General features: G+C 32.8%; 1 protein-coding gene across 2 annotated transcripts in view; it reads left to right on the forward strand.

Moving 5' to 3' along the window:
- The window catches only part of LOC114336199 (probable nuclear hormone receptor HR38), a 233,318-nt gene extending 217,269 nt beyond the window's left edge, over window positions 1-16,049 (forward strand). For both annotated transcript variants that reach the window (XM_028286529.2, XM_028286531.2), the window contains 2 exons: window positions 8,905-10,213; window positions 14,606-16,049. In XM_028286529.2, the coding sequence (XP_028142330.1) occupies window positions 8,905-10,213; window positions 14,606-14,862 (1,566 nt within the window). In that variant the 3' untranslated portion in view covers window positions 14,863-16,049. The remainder of the gene's footprint in view (window positions 1-8,904; window positions 10,214-14,605) is intronic.
- The last annotated feature ends 5,194 nt before the right edge of the window (window positions 16,050-21,243 follow it).

Consider the following 21,243-nt stretch of genomic DNA (forward strand, 5'->3'; position numbering starts at 1 on the left):
GGCTTGTTCTACTCTGCTCTTTATTTCATTCTCAGGATCACAACCCTCGTTCAGCAAACAACCCAAGTATTTAAATTGCCTGACTTTTTCAATTTTTTCTTCAGAAATTTCTACTTATCATCATTGTTTTTGTCTTCTTGATATTTATTTTCAAACCCCGAACTTCGATTGCGAGAGTTAGATCATTTAAAAGACATTGAAGATTTTCGATGATATCTGCCACTATCGCTGTGTCATCGGCATGCCTGATGTTATTAATAAATTTGCCCTTAACTTTAGTACCCTTATTAGAGTCTGCCGTTGCTTCTGTGAAGGTTTTTTCGACAGATAAATTGAACAACATTGGAGACAGTATACAACCTTGCTCCTTGCCTTACTCCTTTTTTTTAAGTCTTCTGTTTCGTTGAAATGTTGAAGACGTCCTGTTGCTGTCTGGTTCCAATACAAATTGGCGATAATTCTTATGTCCTTGGCATCTAATCCCAACTCTTGTAGGTATTTTATCATCAGTTCGTGTTTTACACTACATTATGGAATGTTTCTGGAAACGTTCCGGGGAGAAGATCAAGAGGACGATCACCAACTAGATGGTCTGACGACCAAATAAAGCATTCAGCTGGAAACTCATTCTGCGAAGCTCTTAGAGCAGCTGAAGATAGAGACCAATGGAGAAACTTGTTAATAATATTAGAAGAAATCACGATCCTCAGTAATGGGGAAACGACAGGAGAGAGAGAGAGAGAGAGAGAGAGAGAGAGAGAGAGAGAGAGAGAGAGAGAGAGAGAGAGAGAGAGAGAGAGAGAGAGAGAGAGAGAGAGAGAGAAAGAAAGAGAGAGAGAGAGATGGAATGATTATAGTCTTTATAAAACTGGTCTTCGATCAGTCTGATTTTAGTCACTATACTGATTTCATGGATTGTTCAAATTTTGTTAGTCCTATTTGCATTTTTGTGCTATTGATGCTGTCCTTATTTGTTTAGTGCGACATCCGATGTTGTTAACGTAGACCCCAGAAATGGGTAGCTTTTAACCTTGATTTTATTTATTTGTCTTAGTTGGTTGTTGTTGGCTCTACCTATTACCAATATCCTCGTATTCTGTGCGTTTATTTTAAGACCTGCCCCTTTGCTGATGTGTTTTATTCCCTCCAGTAGTTAATATAATTAAATTAAATTAAATATAATTAAATAAATATAACAAAATGAAGAAAACTTCTGTTGGAGTTAAAGTGAAAAGAAAGATATACACCAACAGAAGTAAGGAAAAGAAACAAGATGTCTATTATAGCTATTCTGAAAAAATAAAAATGCTTCAGCGTTGAAGCCGAAGTAAGAAAAGCTAAAGTACTGGGGGATTAAAAGGGGATATAAGTAGAAGTGGGAATCACTGTGGATGTAAAGAAGCCTCTGTGACTGGAAGTGGATGTAAAGAAGAGAGTGAAGTGGCTTCTACGTTGAGAAGCCGCAGTAGGAAAAATACTACTTTCCAGTAGTATTAGTGGGGGAAAGTGGAAGGATGTAGAAGTGAAGAGACAGAGGCAAACTGAATAGAGTTGGCTAGCTATAGATGCAAGAGAACAACTTGACACTCAAGGATGGATACGGCTCGTTTGCATGCCTGTCGAAGAACAGTAGTTCTAAGTAGATAGTAATGATGACTAAAAGGTGAAATAATAAAATAAGAATAAGGTACTGAAAATGAATGAAGATGAATAATTGCTAAAGACGAACAAAATAAATAAAACTAACAAATCCTGGGCGCCATGAAAATGATCTTCGATCATTCTCCCAGGTATCTTACACTGCTGTTAAATATTAAATAAATTAAATCTGTAATAAGGAACATAAAGGAATAATAAAAATAAATGATATACAAAATAAGTAAATATTTATTAAAATTAACTACCAGATTTTTAACAATCTCTGAGTTAGATCAAATTGAATATAATGTGACTCTAAAATGACATAAGTTATACAAAAAGTTATATTTGAGATAACTACAATAATGTTATCTGTTACAAAATTACATAAGTACCTCTCACTTACATATAGGGGACAACTCACATGAGTCTTCTACCAAATGGTTATAGTACGCTTGCTACGTACCACTAAATTGAAACTGACAAAGATGCAAATAATACAAATAGATAGGCCCAAGCCTCACTAAGAGAAAATACAATAATGAATAAAGCAAAATTAAATATACAAATGAATAAAAGTTATAGAAATGAAGTTAAGACAAATACCGAAACGATGACCTAAATTACCCGAGCAAATGTAATAAAATAAAGTAACGACGAATTAACCGAACAAATGAAATAAAGCGAATAAATAAGAAAATATTTGGGAAACAAGCAAGTAATATTACAAAATAAATATCAAACCAATAACGTATAGAAACCTAATTTTCTAGGTTTATTACCTTGTGTACACAAGTAACTTACCAGAGCTACAATAGTTTGGGAACCAAATATTAATATACAAATATGTCATATGTATACAAATATGTCATATAAAAAAAGGTACGCTAAATCTGAAAAAGTAATTAATAAACATAATATATCACATAAATGTCTGAAATATAAAAACCATAGTTACTCTTATCACCACACTAATTGTTCCCAAACGACTCCTAAAGAGGTTGCTGCTGCATCCTCAGAAATGAGCATCAGGATGATGCAAAATCATACCTCCTGTAGACACAGGTGCGAAGACGAAAATTGAGCTGGAATGCTCCCCAAAGCTTGCTCCCAATGACATACTCCCAGATTGACTTGGCGGTGGCTGCAATAAGGTCAAGGTGGCTTCCCTAGGTGGTCAAAGTGGGTACGACTTCACATGAGGGGTAGCTTTCTTCCAAATGGCGGTTAATTTTTTATTCCTCTTCCACTGATGGTACTCCCATCCTTACTCCAGGAAACAAGTGGTAGTAACTTTTCACTATACTTTAACTTAGTTGAAATAAAAATTAATTTTGAAGAAATTAACCGCCATTTTATGGTACTAACTACCAACACCAACCTGTCAACCTCGCAGCCACCGGCCAAGTGTCTCTCATTCCTCTCTCAGTCAGCGAGGAAAACGTCAAACTCTCACGGAACACGAATTAAATGACAAGGAACGGTTCAACAACTATGTTCCGCACAGTGTGACGTCACATAAGGGGTCCTTTATGAGAAAATTAAAGAAAATAATTGGGAGGTCAAGAGAAAATAATTTTTTAAAAATAATTAAAGCGCTACAAATGATATTATAACGAGTGGACCGTTACAGTCGTCTTCATATAGTAAATTAAAGTTTTTTCTTTGTGACACCACCACACCATTCATTAGTGGTCTTCCGCAAGGTTCACTCCCCATGTGAAATATGATTGAACTCAGTTGCCTCATGTTTTTGTACTTATGTTTGTACCTGTACCTCATATAGGTATCTACTCATTATCCCCGTTGTTATTATATTATTGATCAGTAATCTCTTATATCGATGAAAATCTGCCAGGTCTTCCAACTAACCAAATTGAGGGAATTGTTATAATCAATATTAAGATCCATACTTCCTCTTCCTTTTCTTCTTTCTTCTTAAAACAGGCGAGACTCGTTAGTCTCCGTCACTTGGTCGTGAGGCCTTTGTACCATGCCTTGTTTTTTCCTTAAACTCTAATAAGATCTGTTGCCTCAACGAAGGGCAGCAGTATTATTATTGGTAATTTAAGGGTCTCTTCTGGTTCAAACCTCAGTTGACCAGTGACTTCCTGCCTTACATCACTTAGACCACATTGCAAAGATCTATACTAAACGTCATATTTTACATTCCCATCAATCGAAAAACATCTCCGAGAAACTTCCTCCAAAGAGAAACTGTAACAATTTAGGGGAGTAAATATAGAATACCTCTAAACAAGCATCACACACTTCCAAAAAACCTGTTTAACAATAATAATAAAGTGTCTATGAAACGTCTTAAATCATGATGAACTGATAAATAGAATTTATATAAAGTTGGTACCTATATAAATTTAAACAAAATCATTTGTATTTTTAATTTTTGTATCCCATGTATCCCATTCTGGATCCCACATATCGAAAAAAAGTTGATTAATAGCAAGCTGAAAATTTGTTAATAGTTTAACGGTGTCTATTCGAAAAAACTTTGATGTACGGGAACACTGGAACAGGGGAAGTTTTAATTGTGGAACAGTTTAAAAATTTGGAACGTCAGATTACGAAAACGTCCCATGTATTTTGTCGGACAGAACTTCCAATTGATTTGTTACCCTTTCTTAAACTCTCATGCAAATATCAGATTGCTATTTAGTCCAGAAAGCCACTGCGCATCCGCTAGGAAAAATATTCTAATTCGGATTTTTTGCGCAATCTTACTCAAAAAGACTCCTTTTAACAAATTTGCATGTTGCCAGGACCAAAAGGTGGTCAAAAATTTTTTAAACGTTTTTTTTTTTGTTTTTTTCCTAAAATTATTTTTTTTGCATGAAAAAAAGTTTTTTTTAGGTTTTTTGGATCATTCCAAACAGAAAAGGTCTTTAGTGACTTTTCTCTAAAAATGATAGTTTTTGACATATAAGCGATTAAAAATTGAAAAATTGCGAAATCGGCCATTTTTAACCCTCAAAAACTATGTGAACAACTGAAAATTTTAATGTTACCAAGGTAGGTAGATATTCTTTAAACATCGATTGATGAAATTCCGAAGAGTTTTTTGCAATACAATATTCAAAACTCCTTTGTTTATTAATTGCTAATCAAGCGTGCGCGACACTATTTTCCACCGACAATATGGTGCAAATGAAAGGAATAAATTCGTTATTTCATAAACCGGCGACTTTAGGAAAAATCCCGAAACAGGTCGATTTTTATTTTTAAGTTATGATATTGTCGCATATATGGTATACTAGTGACGTCATCCGTCTGGGCGTGATGACGTAATCGATGATTTTTTAAATGAGAATAGGGGTCGTATGGTAGCTCATTTGAAAGGTTCTTCAATTCTCTATTCAGTAATGTAAACATTTATATAATTATTTATACAGGGTGTCCTTCTACTTCTTTTTTTGTCAAATAATTTAATTTAATAAAAATTTTTTGGACACCCTGTGTAAATAATTATGTAAATGTTTTTATTACTAAATAGAGAATTGAAGAGCCTTTCAAATGAGCTAGCACACGACCCCTATTTTCGTTTAAAAAAATCATCGATTACGTCATCACGTCCAGATGGATGACGTCACTAGTATACCATATATGCCACAATATTATAACTTAAAAATAAAAATCGACCTGTTTCGGGATTTTTCCTTAAAGGCGCCGGTTTACGAAATAACGAATTTGTCCTGTCCATTTGGCCCTTGACCATACTGTCGGTGGAAAATAGTGTCGCGCACGCTTGATTAGCAATTAAAAAACAAAGGAGTTTTGAATATTGTATTGCAAAAAACTCTTCGGGATTTCATCAATGGATGTTTAAGGAATATCTGCCTACCTTGGGAACATTCAAATTTTCAGTTTTTCACATAGTTTTTGAGAGTTAAAAATGGCCGATTTCGCAATTTTTCAATTTTTAATCGCTTATATGTCAAAAACTATCATTTTTAGAGAAAAGTCACTAAAAACCTTTTCTGTTTGGAATGATCCACAAAAACCTAAAAAAAACTTTTTTCCATACAAAAAAAAAATTTTAGGAAAAAAACAAAAAAAAAACGTTTAAAAAATTTTTGACCACCTTTTGGTCCTGGCAACATGCAAATTTGTTAAAAGGAGGTCTTTTTGAGTAAGATTGTGCAAAAATTCCGAATTAGAATATTTTTCCTAGCGGATGCGCAGTGGCTTTCTGGACTAATAATTACTAACCAACATGATTCCTGTCATTTGACATGTTCTTCGTGTTCCACGCATTAAAATGCCCAGTTGGTGATAAACACCCGTCTCATTTTTGCATGAGAGTTTAATTAAATGGTAACAAATCAATTGGAAGTTCTGTCCGACAAAATATATGGAACTTTTTCGTAGTCTGACGTTCCAAATTTTTAACCTGTTTTTCAGGTAATTTTAGGTCAAACACAACGAAACCAGATGAAGATTGTACGCTTTATTCATATTCACATAAAAACACTACAACTGATTATGTTAACTATAGATAATATATTGAAATTAGTTATCCCATTCTCTGCTGATCGAAGAGGATGGAACTCGGCTAGGAGCCATTTTGTTGAACGGCACCTAACTGAAGTAACCGTATCACTCGCTGGCGTGTGAACAGCGCGTGAAAAGTATTACACGCGTTGTTGACTTAATATTACAATAGCAACAACAAATCAACAGTTTTATAAAACATAGATTTAGATTTGACATTTTATAAAATCGCTTCAGATTAATAATGTTTTTCAAACAATACAACTATTGTCCTCTCGGTAAAAATCCTCTATTTTCTAATCTAGTTGTTTAGGAATTTATAAGTATATTTTAAAAACGATTGGACTACGCACAATAGGGATGTTCACAAAAAATAAAAAGTCATTTCAAACATGTAAAACGATTAAGAAACACCCTAGGAATAATTGTCCAAAATTTCAACAAAATTGAAAAAGTCTTTCTATAAAAAATCTTTATTAGAAATCTAGCATTATTTTAAATTTCAAGAACGCTTCTCTATTGGCCTGACGTCACTAGTTGCATACCCCAAGCGCGCGCCATTCTCATAGTGTTATTGTTTACCTGTTTGACGTTTCAGGTCATTTTATTTTGTTCTCTTCTTGTTTTATCAGGGTTAAAGTGGAGTTTTATAGTGAATTTGTTCAGTTTAAAGTGGATAGACTGTTTGTAAGAACATATTTTGGGTGGTACAAAAATAAACAAATAAAATGGAAGAAGGTTTTCAGAAAGCCGATTCGTATAAACTACTGACTGTAGTGTAGATGTAACAATGGTGTATGATTTATTGGCATCTTGTAAAAAAATAAATCTACCACAGCTTTACTGAGTATATATTCCATATAATTTTCCATGTCTTCTTTAAGCTAAAAAAATAAATGCTTAATACTCCACAAAAAAATAGAGAAAGTTGTATGCATGCATTGTATGCATGCATATTGTATACATACATTGGCTGGTTATTACCTTACCTTGGTTAGGTGTATTAAAACTATTTTTATTCTTCTTCATGTGCCTTGTCCGTTGTGGACGTTGGCTATCATCATGGCAATTTTAATTTCATTTGCGGCGTTTCTGAATAACTCGATCGATTTTTGTCCAAATCATTGGCGTAAGTTTTTAAGTCATGAGTGTCTTTTCTTCCGGGTCCGCGTTTGCTCTCTATTTTACCTTGCGTTATCAGTTGGAGTATACGATATTTATCATGCCTCATGAGATGACCGAAATATTTAAGATTTCGTTCCTTAATTGTAAAAGAGATTTCTTTTTGTTTTCCCATTCGACGCAATACCTGTACGTTGGTGTGGGTCGCCAGGATATTTTGAGGATACGTGGGTACACACACATCTCGAATGCCTCTAGCTTTTCATTAATGTTTCCATTATTGTCCAGGCCTCTGCGCCATATAGCAAGACCGCCAAGACCGGAAATAATAACATTTTAGCAGCCGCATTTTTAGTGAAAGAGATAATGTCGCAATGGGTGAAAATATTTCTCATGCATGTTGTTAAATGTTGCTCTGTCCTTTTCAACTCTAGATCTTATTTCGGTTGTTTCGTATTTCGAGTTGACAACTGTTCCAAGGTAAAAAATATTTTTGAACTTGGGTATTATACATTTTCATTTCAACCAATCTTTTCAATAAATTATTAATGATTTTAATATAATATAAAGTCATACCTACATCCACATGTAGTTATTTCAAGGTTTACTTTTACTGTATGTATTATTAGAATCCCGTTTTTAGGAATATCCCAGTTTAAGGAATACAAATTTGAGGTCCCGAAACTTTTTCATTTACTCCTTAAGGGGGTAGGTGCAAAATCTTGGTCTAATTCTATTTAAATTCATTAATTTTTTTCGAATTCTGAGAAAACTAATAAGTATTTTTAAAAAATGTAAATGCAGAAAGAACAATTACATTATTACCAAGGGCCGAAAGTCTCCGGAAAACTTCTATAGTGTTTATTTTATTAAGTTAGTTCTTTAAGTTAGTTATTTTAAGTTATAGCTGCAACAAACCATTTCTTTTTCTGTTTTAAATTGTCTGGAACGGTCATAAAAATCTTGTCAGAACTGTTTTTTGATGTATTTACACACCCAGGAACAAAACACCACTTATTTGGCTTCATTTTTAATAATCAAGTACGTAAAAAACTGCGCACATTCAAATACACTTCGTAAATAAGTATACAAAACTAGTCGTCGATCAAAGACGTTACGACTGCTGACGTCACAGACCGTAGCCTCGCTACAGGGTACCGTTTTTCTAGCCTCCAAGAAAATCAACATTATGAACTCATTTATCTTAAAAAATATACATTTTTAAGCAGTTTTATGATTGTTACGTTTTTATATACCTTGTAATCTATTGAATTTAACTATATTTAAAAATTAGTGAACATCCCTATTATTTTCACTTTTTTGCTTATATTATAATAATTAGTAATCTACTTCTTAAATAATAAATAAAAATGTATTATTAAGAGATATTTTTATAAACATACATAATATCGATAGTGAATTACAAACACAAGCATTACCCTGTACAGTTAACGTTACATAACTGACTTGCTTGAATCATCTGTTGATTTCGCGTGATATATTTTTATTCAGTATCTATTACAGGTCCCTGTTGATTTAATCTTAGCCTTGCCAATTCATTCCGATCTACCACTAAAATAACGACGCGACTATTTATGGAAGCACACCTAACAACATGTCTATTTCTAATTGTTTCAGACCCCGTTTGGACCAAGCAGTTTCGCCGATCTGCTGAATGCTCCGTTTTCGGATGATCCTACTTCAACCGTAACTTCTGAAGAACTTAATCCTTTTGCCGACGTAGCTCTCCATTCTCAGCCTTCTTCTCCTCTGCCGTTGCCGAGTTTTCAAGAAACGTATTCTGTTCGGTATCAGTCGCCATTTAAAATGGATGAAGATTGTTTTAACATATCGTATCAGCAACATCCGCATCACTACGATTATTCACAGCAGCAATACACAGCTGCTAGTCCGTACTATCCACCTCCTCCGAGCTTTGATGCTCACATTAGCCAAGAATCCTACTCCCTTCCAGTGTACCCGTCGTCAGAACTACACATTACTACGTCACTAAGTTCCAAGTCACGTAGAGCGTCCTTACCTTTGCAAAGGTCAGAGTCAACTAGCAGCAGTGAAAGTCCAAAATTAAGAATTGGTCCTGCGCCTTCGACGTGCTCTTCAGCGTCTAGTAGTCCTGGCGGTATACCAGAACAAATATCAGTGAAAGGACCAACACCTCCATCTCCATCTCAGTTATGTGCCGTTTGTGGAGACACCGCAGCTTGCCAACATTATGGTGTACGAACATGTGAAGGATGTAAAGGATTTTTCAAGAGGACGGTCCAAAAGGGATCAAAATATGTATGTTTAGCCGACAAAGCGTGTCCAGTCGATAAACGAAGAAGAAATAGGTGCCAGTTTTGTAGATTTCAGAAGTGTCTTGCTGTAGGTATGGTTAAGGAAGTAGTACGTACTGATTCTCTAAAAGGTAGAAGAGGAAGACTACCATCGAAACCAAAAAGTCCACAGGAATCACCTCCGAGTCCGCCCGTTTCATTGATAACTGCTTTAGTCCGAGCCCATGTAGATACAACTCCAGATTTAGCTAATTTAGACTATTCTCAATACCTAGAACCAAGTCCAATTGAACCAATAGTGTCAGAAGCTGAAAAAATACAACAATTTTATACTCTGCTAACAACTTCTGTAGATGTTATACGACATTTCGCAGACAAAATTCCTGGATTCCAAGATATCCGCTTAGAAGATAGAGAATTGCTTTTTCAATCCGCTTCTTTGGAACTATTTGTTTTAAGGCTAGCATATCGTACCCATCCAAATGATTCCAAGTTGACATTCTGTAACGGAGTTGTCTTAGATATGCAACAGTGTCATAGGTCGTTTGGTGACTGGTTAAATTCCATCATGGAGTTCTGTGCCGGATTGAATGGTATGGAGATAGACATATCTGCCTTCGCGTGTCTTTGTGCCCTCACATTAATAACAGGTAAGCTTTTTAGGATTCCATATTATACACTGCATGGTATTAGATTAAAATTTGTGAGTAAATCTTGATATGATGTGTACTTTGTGATCACATAGGTGTCGATACTATTTGAAGGGTAACCAGTTCTTTAACTACTTTATTTCTTCTCATTTTATCGAAGATTTTTATATCAAAGAAAAGAGACATTTTACATGTATTATTTTATGTGTATTACTAAAATTCTGGCAAGTAAAGTGTTTTTACTAATTTTTTCTCACTCGCTTTTCTCTTGAGAATAAGAATGTTATTTTCCTTCAGGTATTCTTCTAGTTAGGAATGTGCCTAGAAAAAAATACTTATTTAATTAATTGTTTGTCTTATTTGTTTTTTCTTGTCTTCTAATTTACCGAAATATATGCATACTACCCTATACTGTAGTGTATCACATGAAACTCAATAAGTTCTCAGCGTTCCTTTCTTATTTATTTTTTTTAAGTAAACAATTTTTTGAAAAGTCGTGCTTTTTTATACTCCACATTCGTACTTTGTATGTTTATTATAGGTTCTAGGTTTTTTATAATTCCACAGTGTCACATTCCACATCTCAGTCATTATAACCGTGAAATTCGTAATACACTATTTACGTGTGTATAGGTATTTTTCTTCTTGATGTCATTGTCATTATCATGTATGTAGTCTCCAAAGGTCACTGCTGAAAATTCGCATGCTTCGCACCTAGTCCGATTTTGCGCCATATGAATCGAATTTGTAGTTACTCTTTTTATGTCATCGGCCTGGCTCATCAGGGTCGAGCTATTTCTAATGTCTTGGAGTCTCCATTCCAAAATTCTTTTCGTCCACCGATCATGAACTTCTCTTACTACGTGATCGGCCCAGTTTCATTTCAGTGTTGTTATTCTTTCAATAGAGTTTGCGTATAGCAGCTTTAGCATTCATTAATCTATCACGTAGAGAACGTCCTTTTCTAAACCTTATTCTCCCCATTGCTCTTTCCGTAACTTGTAGTTTACTCACTGTTGTTGTTGTGAGTGGTAGGATTTCTATACTATAGATCATCACTGGCAGAAAGCACTGGTTAAATACTTTTCTTTTTAGACTCATTTTAATCTTTGAACAAAAATAAAATATCCTTCATCTTTACAAATGCAGCCTAAACTAGGTTAATTCCTTCAGCTCGATTGTTTGGTTGTCTGGACTTATTCTGATCTCATGCCCCAATTACTTTTAGGTGTCAACTGGATCGATGTCCTTGTCTTCAACCCAGATATGTTTGATGGACTAACCTGGTCATAAGTTGTGTTTTTGAAAAATTTTAAGACCTAATCTTTTTGTGGCTCTTAATCTCTAATGAAGATGCATTCTGTTTGCCGCCTCAACTCGTTGGGTGCTTGCACCCGTAACATGATCAAACTTTGAAATTTAATCGACAAGGACATGGATTGAACTGGCAAGAACCACACGTTCTTATCGAGCAGGGAACCATGTTGCCCTTTGAGTGCTCTTAACAAACTTAATCTTTTAACATCGACTTGCAGTCGCTACAAATATCACATTATTAACATGTAAACCAGACTTCTCGACGTTACCTATTTTATAAGGTTGCTAGTTTCATCTACTAAGCATAACGCACTGAAGATGATCTGATCTAAATCTAAAACGTTTTGCGAATCCTTTTGGATGACTTTTTAATAGTTTTTTTACTTTTTATACCATTGTACAAACGACGTTTTTACTTCTGTATGATTTGGAATTTGTTGTTTGTGAAGTTTTTAATGTGCTGTTTGTAAGATATTATTTTAACAGCTATCCAAGTTTATTAACTTATGAGGAAGGATTTGTAAATTTTTTCACCAATAGGATTCCTCTTTAGTAGCGATACTTTTTAAATTTTGACAATAGCTCTAGAGATGGCTTTGTAAGCCGAAAGCGCTCAGCTAGGAATTAAATATTTTATCGCCAACCGTCACTAAAGTCATTCATTATTGTACTCATTTGCCCTCATTTGCGGCAGTAAATTAACACTTTATTGTACTGAAAGAAGAATTTTACTTCACCTGCCGCGATTAATCAAATTAATCCAGATTGAATGTAAGTGGTCGATGGCAGTAATCGAATGGCGAGAATTTGAGTGAACTTAAAATTTATTTACTTTAATTTATTAAAAATATTGTACACAATTTGTGCTATATCAATTAAATTTATGTCAAAAATTGAAATTCTGTAGTATTTTGTAAATATATTCATATAAAATAAATTAAAACTTTACCGATTTAGTAATTATTCAGTATTGATAACTATCGATTAAAAATCGAAAGCGGCCATCTTGCCATTCTTGCAAGAATAGGATATTACCTCCGAATTCTATCCTACTGCATGGCTTTTAATAAAATTTTGGGAATATCCTCTACTTATCTTCTAATTCAAAGTCTACCCTATGCCGATGTGAGCTTTTATCTTGGGGGTGGTTCCCACCCCTTCTCAAAAGTGGAAAATTTCTTGTTTAAAATTTCCACGGAAGTGGCTAGAGAGCTTAATTCTAAGCAAGAACTGTTCTATAAATTTTTTGAAAACTTGATACTTTTTGAGTTATTCGTGGTTGAAAATTGGCCATTTTCATTGAAACAACACCTTTTCTAACGGTTTTTTTTGCGAATACCTTAAAAACTATGCATCTAACTAAAAAAACTATATAAAACATTTTTGTAGCTTATAAAAAAACAAAGAGACTCGTTCCTTTGCAAATCTTCTAGTTGTTATACAAAAAGAGATATGGTAGGCGAAAAGGGTTTGTTTTCTTGGTGCATGCTCAAATTGATGTATTTAACATGAAATAACAGAGAAACGGTCCATTTTAGGTGTATAATGCTATCAATACTTTTTGTAGTGCTTCAAAATACCTTTAAAATGAGCAATATTAATGGTCGATTACATTCAAACTAAGCGAGATATGTTGCAAAAAAATTGACGACAAATGTATTTTAAGAAAAATGAGAGGTATATTTAACCCCCATCCACCAGAATTTAAATTCATCATTTTTCTTCTACAATACCTTTTACTATAGTGTTATTTATATGTTCAAAAAATTTAACGGGTTTAAAATGAATGGTTTTTGAGAAAAAGTAAGATCAATTTATAGAGCGCATTTTTAAATTTTCTTAAAAAACTTTCTTTGTCTCCATATAACTTGAAAATGCAAGTAATGCGAAACAAAAACAAAATTTTTATCTAAAAATACCCTGCATTTTTGTGCGATATCTTTTTTTCGTATCTTTTATCATTTTTGAGTTACATGGAGAAAAAGGAAGATTTTTAAGAAAATTTAAAAATGCGCTCTATAATTTGATCTTATTTTCAAAAACCATTCAGTTTAAACCCGTCCTACTTTTGTACATAGAAATAACACTATAATAAAAAGTATTGTAGAAGGAAAACGATGCATTTATATTCTGATGGATAAGGCGTTAAATACACTGCTCATTTTTTCTTAAAATACATTAGTTATCAATTTTTTTGCAGCATATCTATCTAGCTTAGTTTGAACGTAATCGACATTTAATATTGTTCATTTTAAAGGTGTTTTCAAACACTACAAAAGGTATTAGTATCATTGTACACCTAAAATCGACCGCTTCTCTGTTATTTCAAGTTGAACACATCGATTTGAGCATGCACCAAAAAAATAAACTCTTTTCACCTACCATATCTCTTTTTGTATAAAAACTAGAAGATTTGCGAAGGAACAAGTCTCTTTGTTTTATTATAAGCTACAAAAATGTTTTATATAGTTTTTTTCATTAGACGCATAGTTTTTAAGGTATTCGCCCAAAACCATCCAAAAAGGTGTCATTTTTCGATGAAAATGACCAATTTCCACGAATACCTACTCAAAAAGTATTGAGTTTTCAAAAAAGAATTATATAACAGTTTTTGCTTAGAATTGGGTTCTTTAGCCACATCCGTGGCTATGTTAACCAAAAAATGTTTCATCCTCGAGAAGGGGCTGGAACCATCCCCAAGATAAAAGCACACATCGGAATAAGGTAGACTTTGTTTCTTGAGCTATTCCCTACTTACTGTGAAAATATCAAATGAATCGATGTAGTAGGATGGAATTCGGAGCCAAATACCCTCATTGACTGCCCTATTATGTATTTGACTTAGTTACGGCTTATCCATGATTTTCGTTATCCGCGACAACCGTGCTACTCAACCCCACGGATAAACGGGAGTTGACTGTAGCTTTCATTTGGATTTATGCAAGATATTACATTTTATGTTTAAATTTATGTAAGAATGTAATATTTATTTACATATATTACGTATGTTTTTTTCTTTAGTAATTGCATCAATCTGGTACTCCATCTAATTAGTTCTGTATCTCTTAATTGTAGAACGCCATGGGCTAAAAGATCCTCATAAAGTAGAGCAGCTCCAGATGAAGATAATATCTTCGCTGAGAGATCACGTGACCTACAACGCAGAAGCACAAAGAAAATCGCACTACTTCAGTCGACTATTGGGAAAGTTACCCGAACTCAGATCTCTCAGCGTACAAGGATTGCAAAGGATATTCTATTTGAAATTGGAAGACTTGGTACCGGCCCCACCATTGATAGAAAAAATGTTTGTGGCTAGTTTACCTTTCTAAAGGTATATCATTTTTTATATACCTGTATATTTTTCTGAAAAAAACGTGATAAAATTGTCTATGTGATTTGTTGTTAGTAATTTAAGATTTTATTTTTATTTTTTTGACGAAATGTTTTGTTGACTTTTTTCTTGTTCTCAAAGAATGCGAAATATGTTCCTATGGTTGATACGGCGTGTTTATAAACTTAATTTAAAAGTAAAGATTATGCTTAGATGGGAAACAGAAATAATTAAGACATTTGGACCATTAAGTAAAATTTTTACGTAACATTAGTAAGGATTAAGCTTAATTGGAAGACAGAAATAATTAAGACATATTCCGGCCATTAAGTACAATTTTATGTACAAATTATGTTTTCAAGACTTTTTAGCAATATAAATTATTTTGGGGAATTTTAAATGTGAGTATAGGGAAAAAGGAGAGAAAGAAGGTGAGAGAGATAGAAAAGAAACGAGTTAGAGAGACGTGCCAACTTCCAAACACCACCGTTTCAGAATAAACTTCATATAAGACTTAAGGGAGGCCGCACACCAAAGAAACGTGAAAAGTGAAACATGAAAAATTAAACGTGAAACACGTTTCATGAAAATAAAACACTGCTAAACAAATAGAAATCCGCCTATCAATGAATCGAATGTGATTCATGCGCATGAAACATTTTTATTGTCTTGAAGCGTGTTTTATGAAATCGGTCGTGTTCTATTTTTCGGGTTTAGGTTTCAGTTTCATTATTTTGAGCAACTAATTACGTGCGTAAAATGAATACCGACTAAGAATTTAATATTGCATTAATTTTTGTGGTGGAGCAGACCGAAGAGTTGTACAATTATAATCTGAAGAACTACTCAAATAGACATTACCAAAAAGATGCCTCATCCTTTTCCTTTAAACTAGGACCCACAATAGTACATAATGTTTATACTCATTCTATAAAATTATTGAAATTTGGCAGGAAGATTATTTAATTCCTTTGCAATCAAATATGTACCATGTTTATGATTTATTTATAACATTATATAATTGGAAAACAGGTGTATGTTCTCAAAGAAATTGAAAGTGTGTAAAAAATTTTTTAATAATCAGCTAAGTACTTTCAACACATAACGTGCCATCATCAGAGCTTCCTAAAAGGACATTTAAGATAAGAGATTTTTTATAAACAAAAGATTGAAAAAACTTACGTCCTCTTATAAATCCTTCATAGAAGAGTAATTGTTAAAATTTACATGATAAATCATGGATACTGGGCAAAAGCCACAGATATCGGGTATAAAACCCTTAAAATTAAAAGTTTATCACATCTAAATTCTTTTTTAGTTTAAAATTACAACATGGCTGCGTCAAACCATTGTGAGTTCACGTGAACAGCTGAGCGCTGTCATTCATTCAAATGATAAAGAAGGAACCACTAATTTATGCGCCCTCTATATTGGTATGTAAATAAAAATTAAAAATTAATTAAATTGAAAATGGCTAAAAGGCCATGTGTTGGTTAAATTAATTCTAAGTGAAGATACTAAATTTTTAAAGTTAAATTTTCAAAATTACAAATATTAATATTGAAGTGAAATGTTAACGTGTATGTAAGTTATCAAAATTCTTTTAAAAAACAAACCGTTATGGTTTGACCAAGTGTGGAAGAAGTTAGATGAAAACAAACCAAGGAGAAGTCTCATTTGTCAAGTTCAGAGTTCGAAAGCTGTTATTTTATAAAATTAACAAATTTACCAATAGATTAAGTCAAATCTCAAATATTCTACTTATATGTAATCAATGAAAGAAAACTCAAGAATACCGAAAAAGTAATGTTCAAAATACCTACAGCAATTGTTGGGTATACTGTATACTAAACCAAAATTATTAAAGAAATTTCTTAAAGATAGGATCAAATTTACAATTTAATTGAATCTGAGTGTTAACACAGTTTTGAGGATTTCTTTTCATTTCTCTACTTATTTCTAGATCTTCTAGTAGATTCATTTTAGTATAGTTATTATTTGGTATGCTATGTAGGATCCTACTATCTCTTTGGGGACTAAAGCTGTGTTTCGATGCATGCAAATGATGACCAAAACTAGATTTATCGATCTTTGAAAGATGTTCTTTAATACGTGTATCCAACGGTCGCATCGTTCTACCCACGTAGGTCACAGGGCAGTCACCACATGACAATTTATATATGCCACTTTTAGAAGTTTTTTTAATTCTGTCTTTAGTATGAGGAAAAATAGACCTGATGTTTTCTTTACATTTAAATGAGAGTTTTAAGTTAGGAATGTTATTTAAGATTTTGGCTATATTGTCTGAAGGATAACCTATGTATGATATAGATCTATACATAACTTCTGAATTGGAATCTATACATAACTTCAGAAGTTATGTATAAATCTATATCATACATAGGTAATCCTTCAGACAATATAGCCAAAATCTTAAATAACATTCCTAACTTAAAACTCTCATTTAAATGTAAAGAAAACATCAGGTCTATTTTTTCTCATACTAAAGACAGAATTAAAAAAACTTCTAAAAGTGGCATATATAAATTGTCATGTGGTGACTGCCCTGTGACCTACGTGGGTAGAACGATGCGACCGTTGGATGCACGTATTAAAGAACATCTTTCCTAGATCGATAAATCTAGTTTTGGTCATCATTTGCATGCATCGAAACACAGCTTTAGTCCCCAAAGAGATAGTAGGATCCTACATAGCATACCAAATAATAACTATACTAAAATGAATCTACTAGAAGATCTAGAAATAAGTAGAGAAATGAAAAGAAATCCTCAAAACTGTGTTAACACTCAGATTCAATTAAATTGTAAATTTGATCCTATCTTTAAGAAATTTCTTTAATAATTTTGGTTTAGTATACAGTATACCCAACAATTGCTGTAGGTATTTTGAACATTACTTTTTCGGTATTCTTGAGTTTTCTTTCATTGATTACATATAAGTAGAATATTTGAGATTTGACTTAATTAATCTATTGGTAAATTTATTAATTTTATAAAATAACAGCTTTCGAACTCTGAACTTGACAAATGAGACTTCTCCTTGGTTTGTTTTCATCTAACTTCTTCCACACTTGGTCAAACCATAACGGTTTGTTTTTTAAAAGAATTTTGATAACTTACATACACGTTAACATTTCACTTCAATATTAATATTTGTAATTTTGAAAATTTAACTTTAAAAATTTAGTATCTTCACTTAGAATTAATTTAACCAACACATGGCCTTTTAGCCATTTTCAATTTAATTAATTTTTAATTTTTATTTACATACCAATATAGAGGGCGCATAAATTAGTGGTTCCTTCTTTATCATTTGAATGAATGACAGCGCTCAGCTGTTCACGTGAACTCACAATGGTTTGACGCAGCCATGTTGTAATTTTAAACTAAAAAAGAATTTAGATGTGATAAACTTTTAATTTTAAGGGTTTTATACCCGATATCTGTGGCTTTTGCCCAGTATCCATGATTTATCATGTGAATTTTAACAATTACTCTTCTATGAAGGATTTATAAGAGGACGTAAGTTTTTTCAATCTTTTGTTTATAAAAAATCTCTTATCTTAAATGTCCTTTTAGGAAGCTCTACTTAGCTGATTATTAAAAATTTTTTTACACACTTTCAATTTCTTTGAGAACATACACCTGTTTGCCGGTTTGACCTTTTTAGAAGTGTGTACAAGTCATACAGTCTGTTTCAATTCATTATATAATTGTATAGATTCACCCAAAAACGTTGTTTTCTTTTTTTTCTCTTTTTAAACAGTAATAAAAAAGTTGCTACGACAGTAACGACCTTGACATCCTCACTTTCCATTGTTGACTATGTAAACAAATTTTCTTTTTGTTTTTTTGATTACTAGATATCATGAAACGGTTTCGTTTTTCACAATTTATTTGTTTCATATTTCAGGTTTCATGTTTCATGTTTCTTTGATGTGCGGCATAACACATCTCGATTTTTATTTAATTTGTAGCCACAACACATTGTTATCTAAGTACATAATAAAACTAATCGGTTCGAATAACTTTGTTTCCAAACTCTATTTTTTATTTGAACTATAACCAGTTGCAAATGAGTAATTTTAATATGAAAACACATTATAATCGTAGCTAACATATTTCTTTATTTCTCCTCTGCTCTGAATAATGTGAATAATGTATCATTAATGTAGCATTTCATTACATTTTCTTGGAGGTCAGTACACACTACTTGCCATAAACTAGTGTCATCGCAGTTATGGTTAACACTGTAAAATATTTTACACATTTATTAATCTATTAATCTTCCGACTCTGAAGAAGAGCGTCCAGTGAATGTGTGAAAAGTGGTATTTACCATTTGAGTATATGAAGTAGTTCTTCCATATTGTCTTTAATGCTACATAAAATAATAACAGAAAAATTCCAACGTAACATTCCTTAATGATTAATTTATGATTGATGATTTGGTGTTACTGGAAAATATAAAAGTAAATTATGTATAGTGAAAACTGGTATAATAGAGACTCTTGAAGTATACTCAAGTTATGGTACTCTATGATAAATGTAGTAGGACAAAATGTTCTACAATGTTAATTTGAAGATAAAGTTATTACTTTAAGTAAAATACGATGTCTAAGATGTTTATGATAAAAAAATGTTTGATTTATAGAGGATCAGTTGTAGACAACAATGGAAACGGGTAAATATATTGGAATGAGTGCTGTAAGTAGAAGACATCAGGCGATATATGAAGTGGCAAAAAATTCCAATAAAATTAAATTCTATAAAACCACCGTCAAACCAGCTATGATACTCATACTTCATTTTAGACCGTTAAAGAGACCGTTAAAAGAAATAATAACAATATTTTGTTGAATTTGTTAAGAAATCGAAATGCTTAGATCGATGAATTGAATATCAAAAGTAAAAGATTATAAATGAATAACTTAAAATTCGCAATTAAAGCTAAAATGAGAAAGCACTAGTTGAGTTAGTTAGGGCAACGTGAACGCCGAAATTATAATCAGATAATAAGAAAAAGATCACGAAATAATTAAGCGAGATTGATTGTCTAGATTATTCAGTATAATCAATCTTGAAAACATTTTCATAATTTATGTCAGAAAAGATTTTCATTTTCATAAAACACTTAGTCACTTTTAGCAAGACTTCTCCAAGACACCTTCAAGAACCGTATTAGTTCACTTTCATCACGCGATAGGGCCGGCGATAACGGGCCTGTAAGGGATGCACTGCAGGCGGGCGCTGTTGTTTAAGAGCGCCATAATGAGCTCATTTTCTGCTGGTTTTACACAAAATACTGATTTTAAAAAACAGAAGGGCGCCTGTGCTAGTTTTGCAAGCGGGCACCTGATACCCTAGCACCGGTACTGATTCATCATTAATTCTTTATCTCAAATCCTGCAGGCATGTTGGTTGTCTAATGTAAACACACATGTGATTTATGAGAATCTCAAAGAAATAAATCTAAAGAGTCGAGGTCCGGATCCGGAGAATGAGCAAACACCTCTATGAATCCTCTACGACCAATCCATCGATTTGGAAAATTCGCATTGAAAAATCTCTAAGACATCGACAATAGTGGGGATACTATCGTTTTAGGAAAACAAGAATTTTATGGTTAAGGTCATTCTGATGAAGTGCAGGAATAGTTTGGTTATTTAGTAAATCTAAATACTTGTCATCAGTCAAATTTCCATCAATAACAAATTGACCTATAAGCCTATTTTGGACAATTCTCATCCACATATTTAACTTTTTTGGATGCTGAGTATCTGCTTCATAAATCAAATGAGCATTCCCATTTGACCAACCCCTAGAGTTGTGGAAATTAACTGTTGCATTTAATACTCTATGCGCAAGTCAACATTATCGTCGGACAATTCTTAAACTAATAATTATTGTATCTTATACGGTCGCTATCTTTCAATTTTCAATATTTTTCTTATATAACCACGACTTATAGAGACTACCTTATAGTCGACTACCATAATTTAGTACCAAATCTGTTGTGGAAGTTTGTGGTAATTCCTCCTAAATCAATTGCAATGTTTTGTCTAAAACTTCGTTTGTTCTAAAACTGTTGTTTGACCAATTAAATCAATCTATAAAAAGACAAAACAACTTTGTCAATACGAAAGTGTTTTAATTGCATAAAAATTCCCAACTAGCTAAAAATTTTTGGCGAGTAGTATACCTAAAATACATAAAGCATTTAATGAACATTTTATTTCATTTCTTCAATCAAAATATTTATCTTAAATAAAATAAAGGTTTGTTCATCGAATATTATACTCTATTTTTTTTTTTAATGATGACAACTAAAAACGCTTTTAGGAAAATTTTCAGTTGGAC

This window comes from Diabrotica virgifera, chromosome 3 (assembly GCF_917563875.1).
Source record: "Diabrotica virgifera virgifera chromosome 3, PGI_DIABVI_V3a".
In the NCBI taxonomy this organism is placed as follows: domain Eukaryota; kingdom Metazoa; phylum Arthropoda; class Insecta; order Coleoptera; family Chrysomelidae; genus Diabrotica; species Diabrotica virgifera.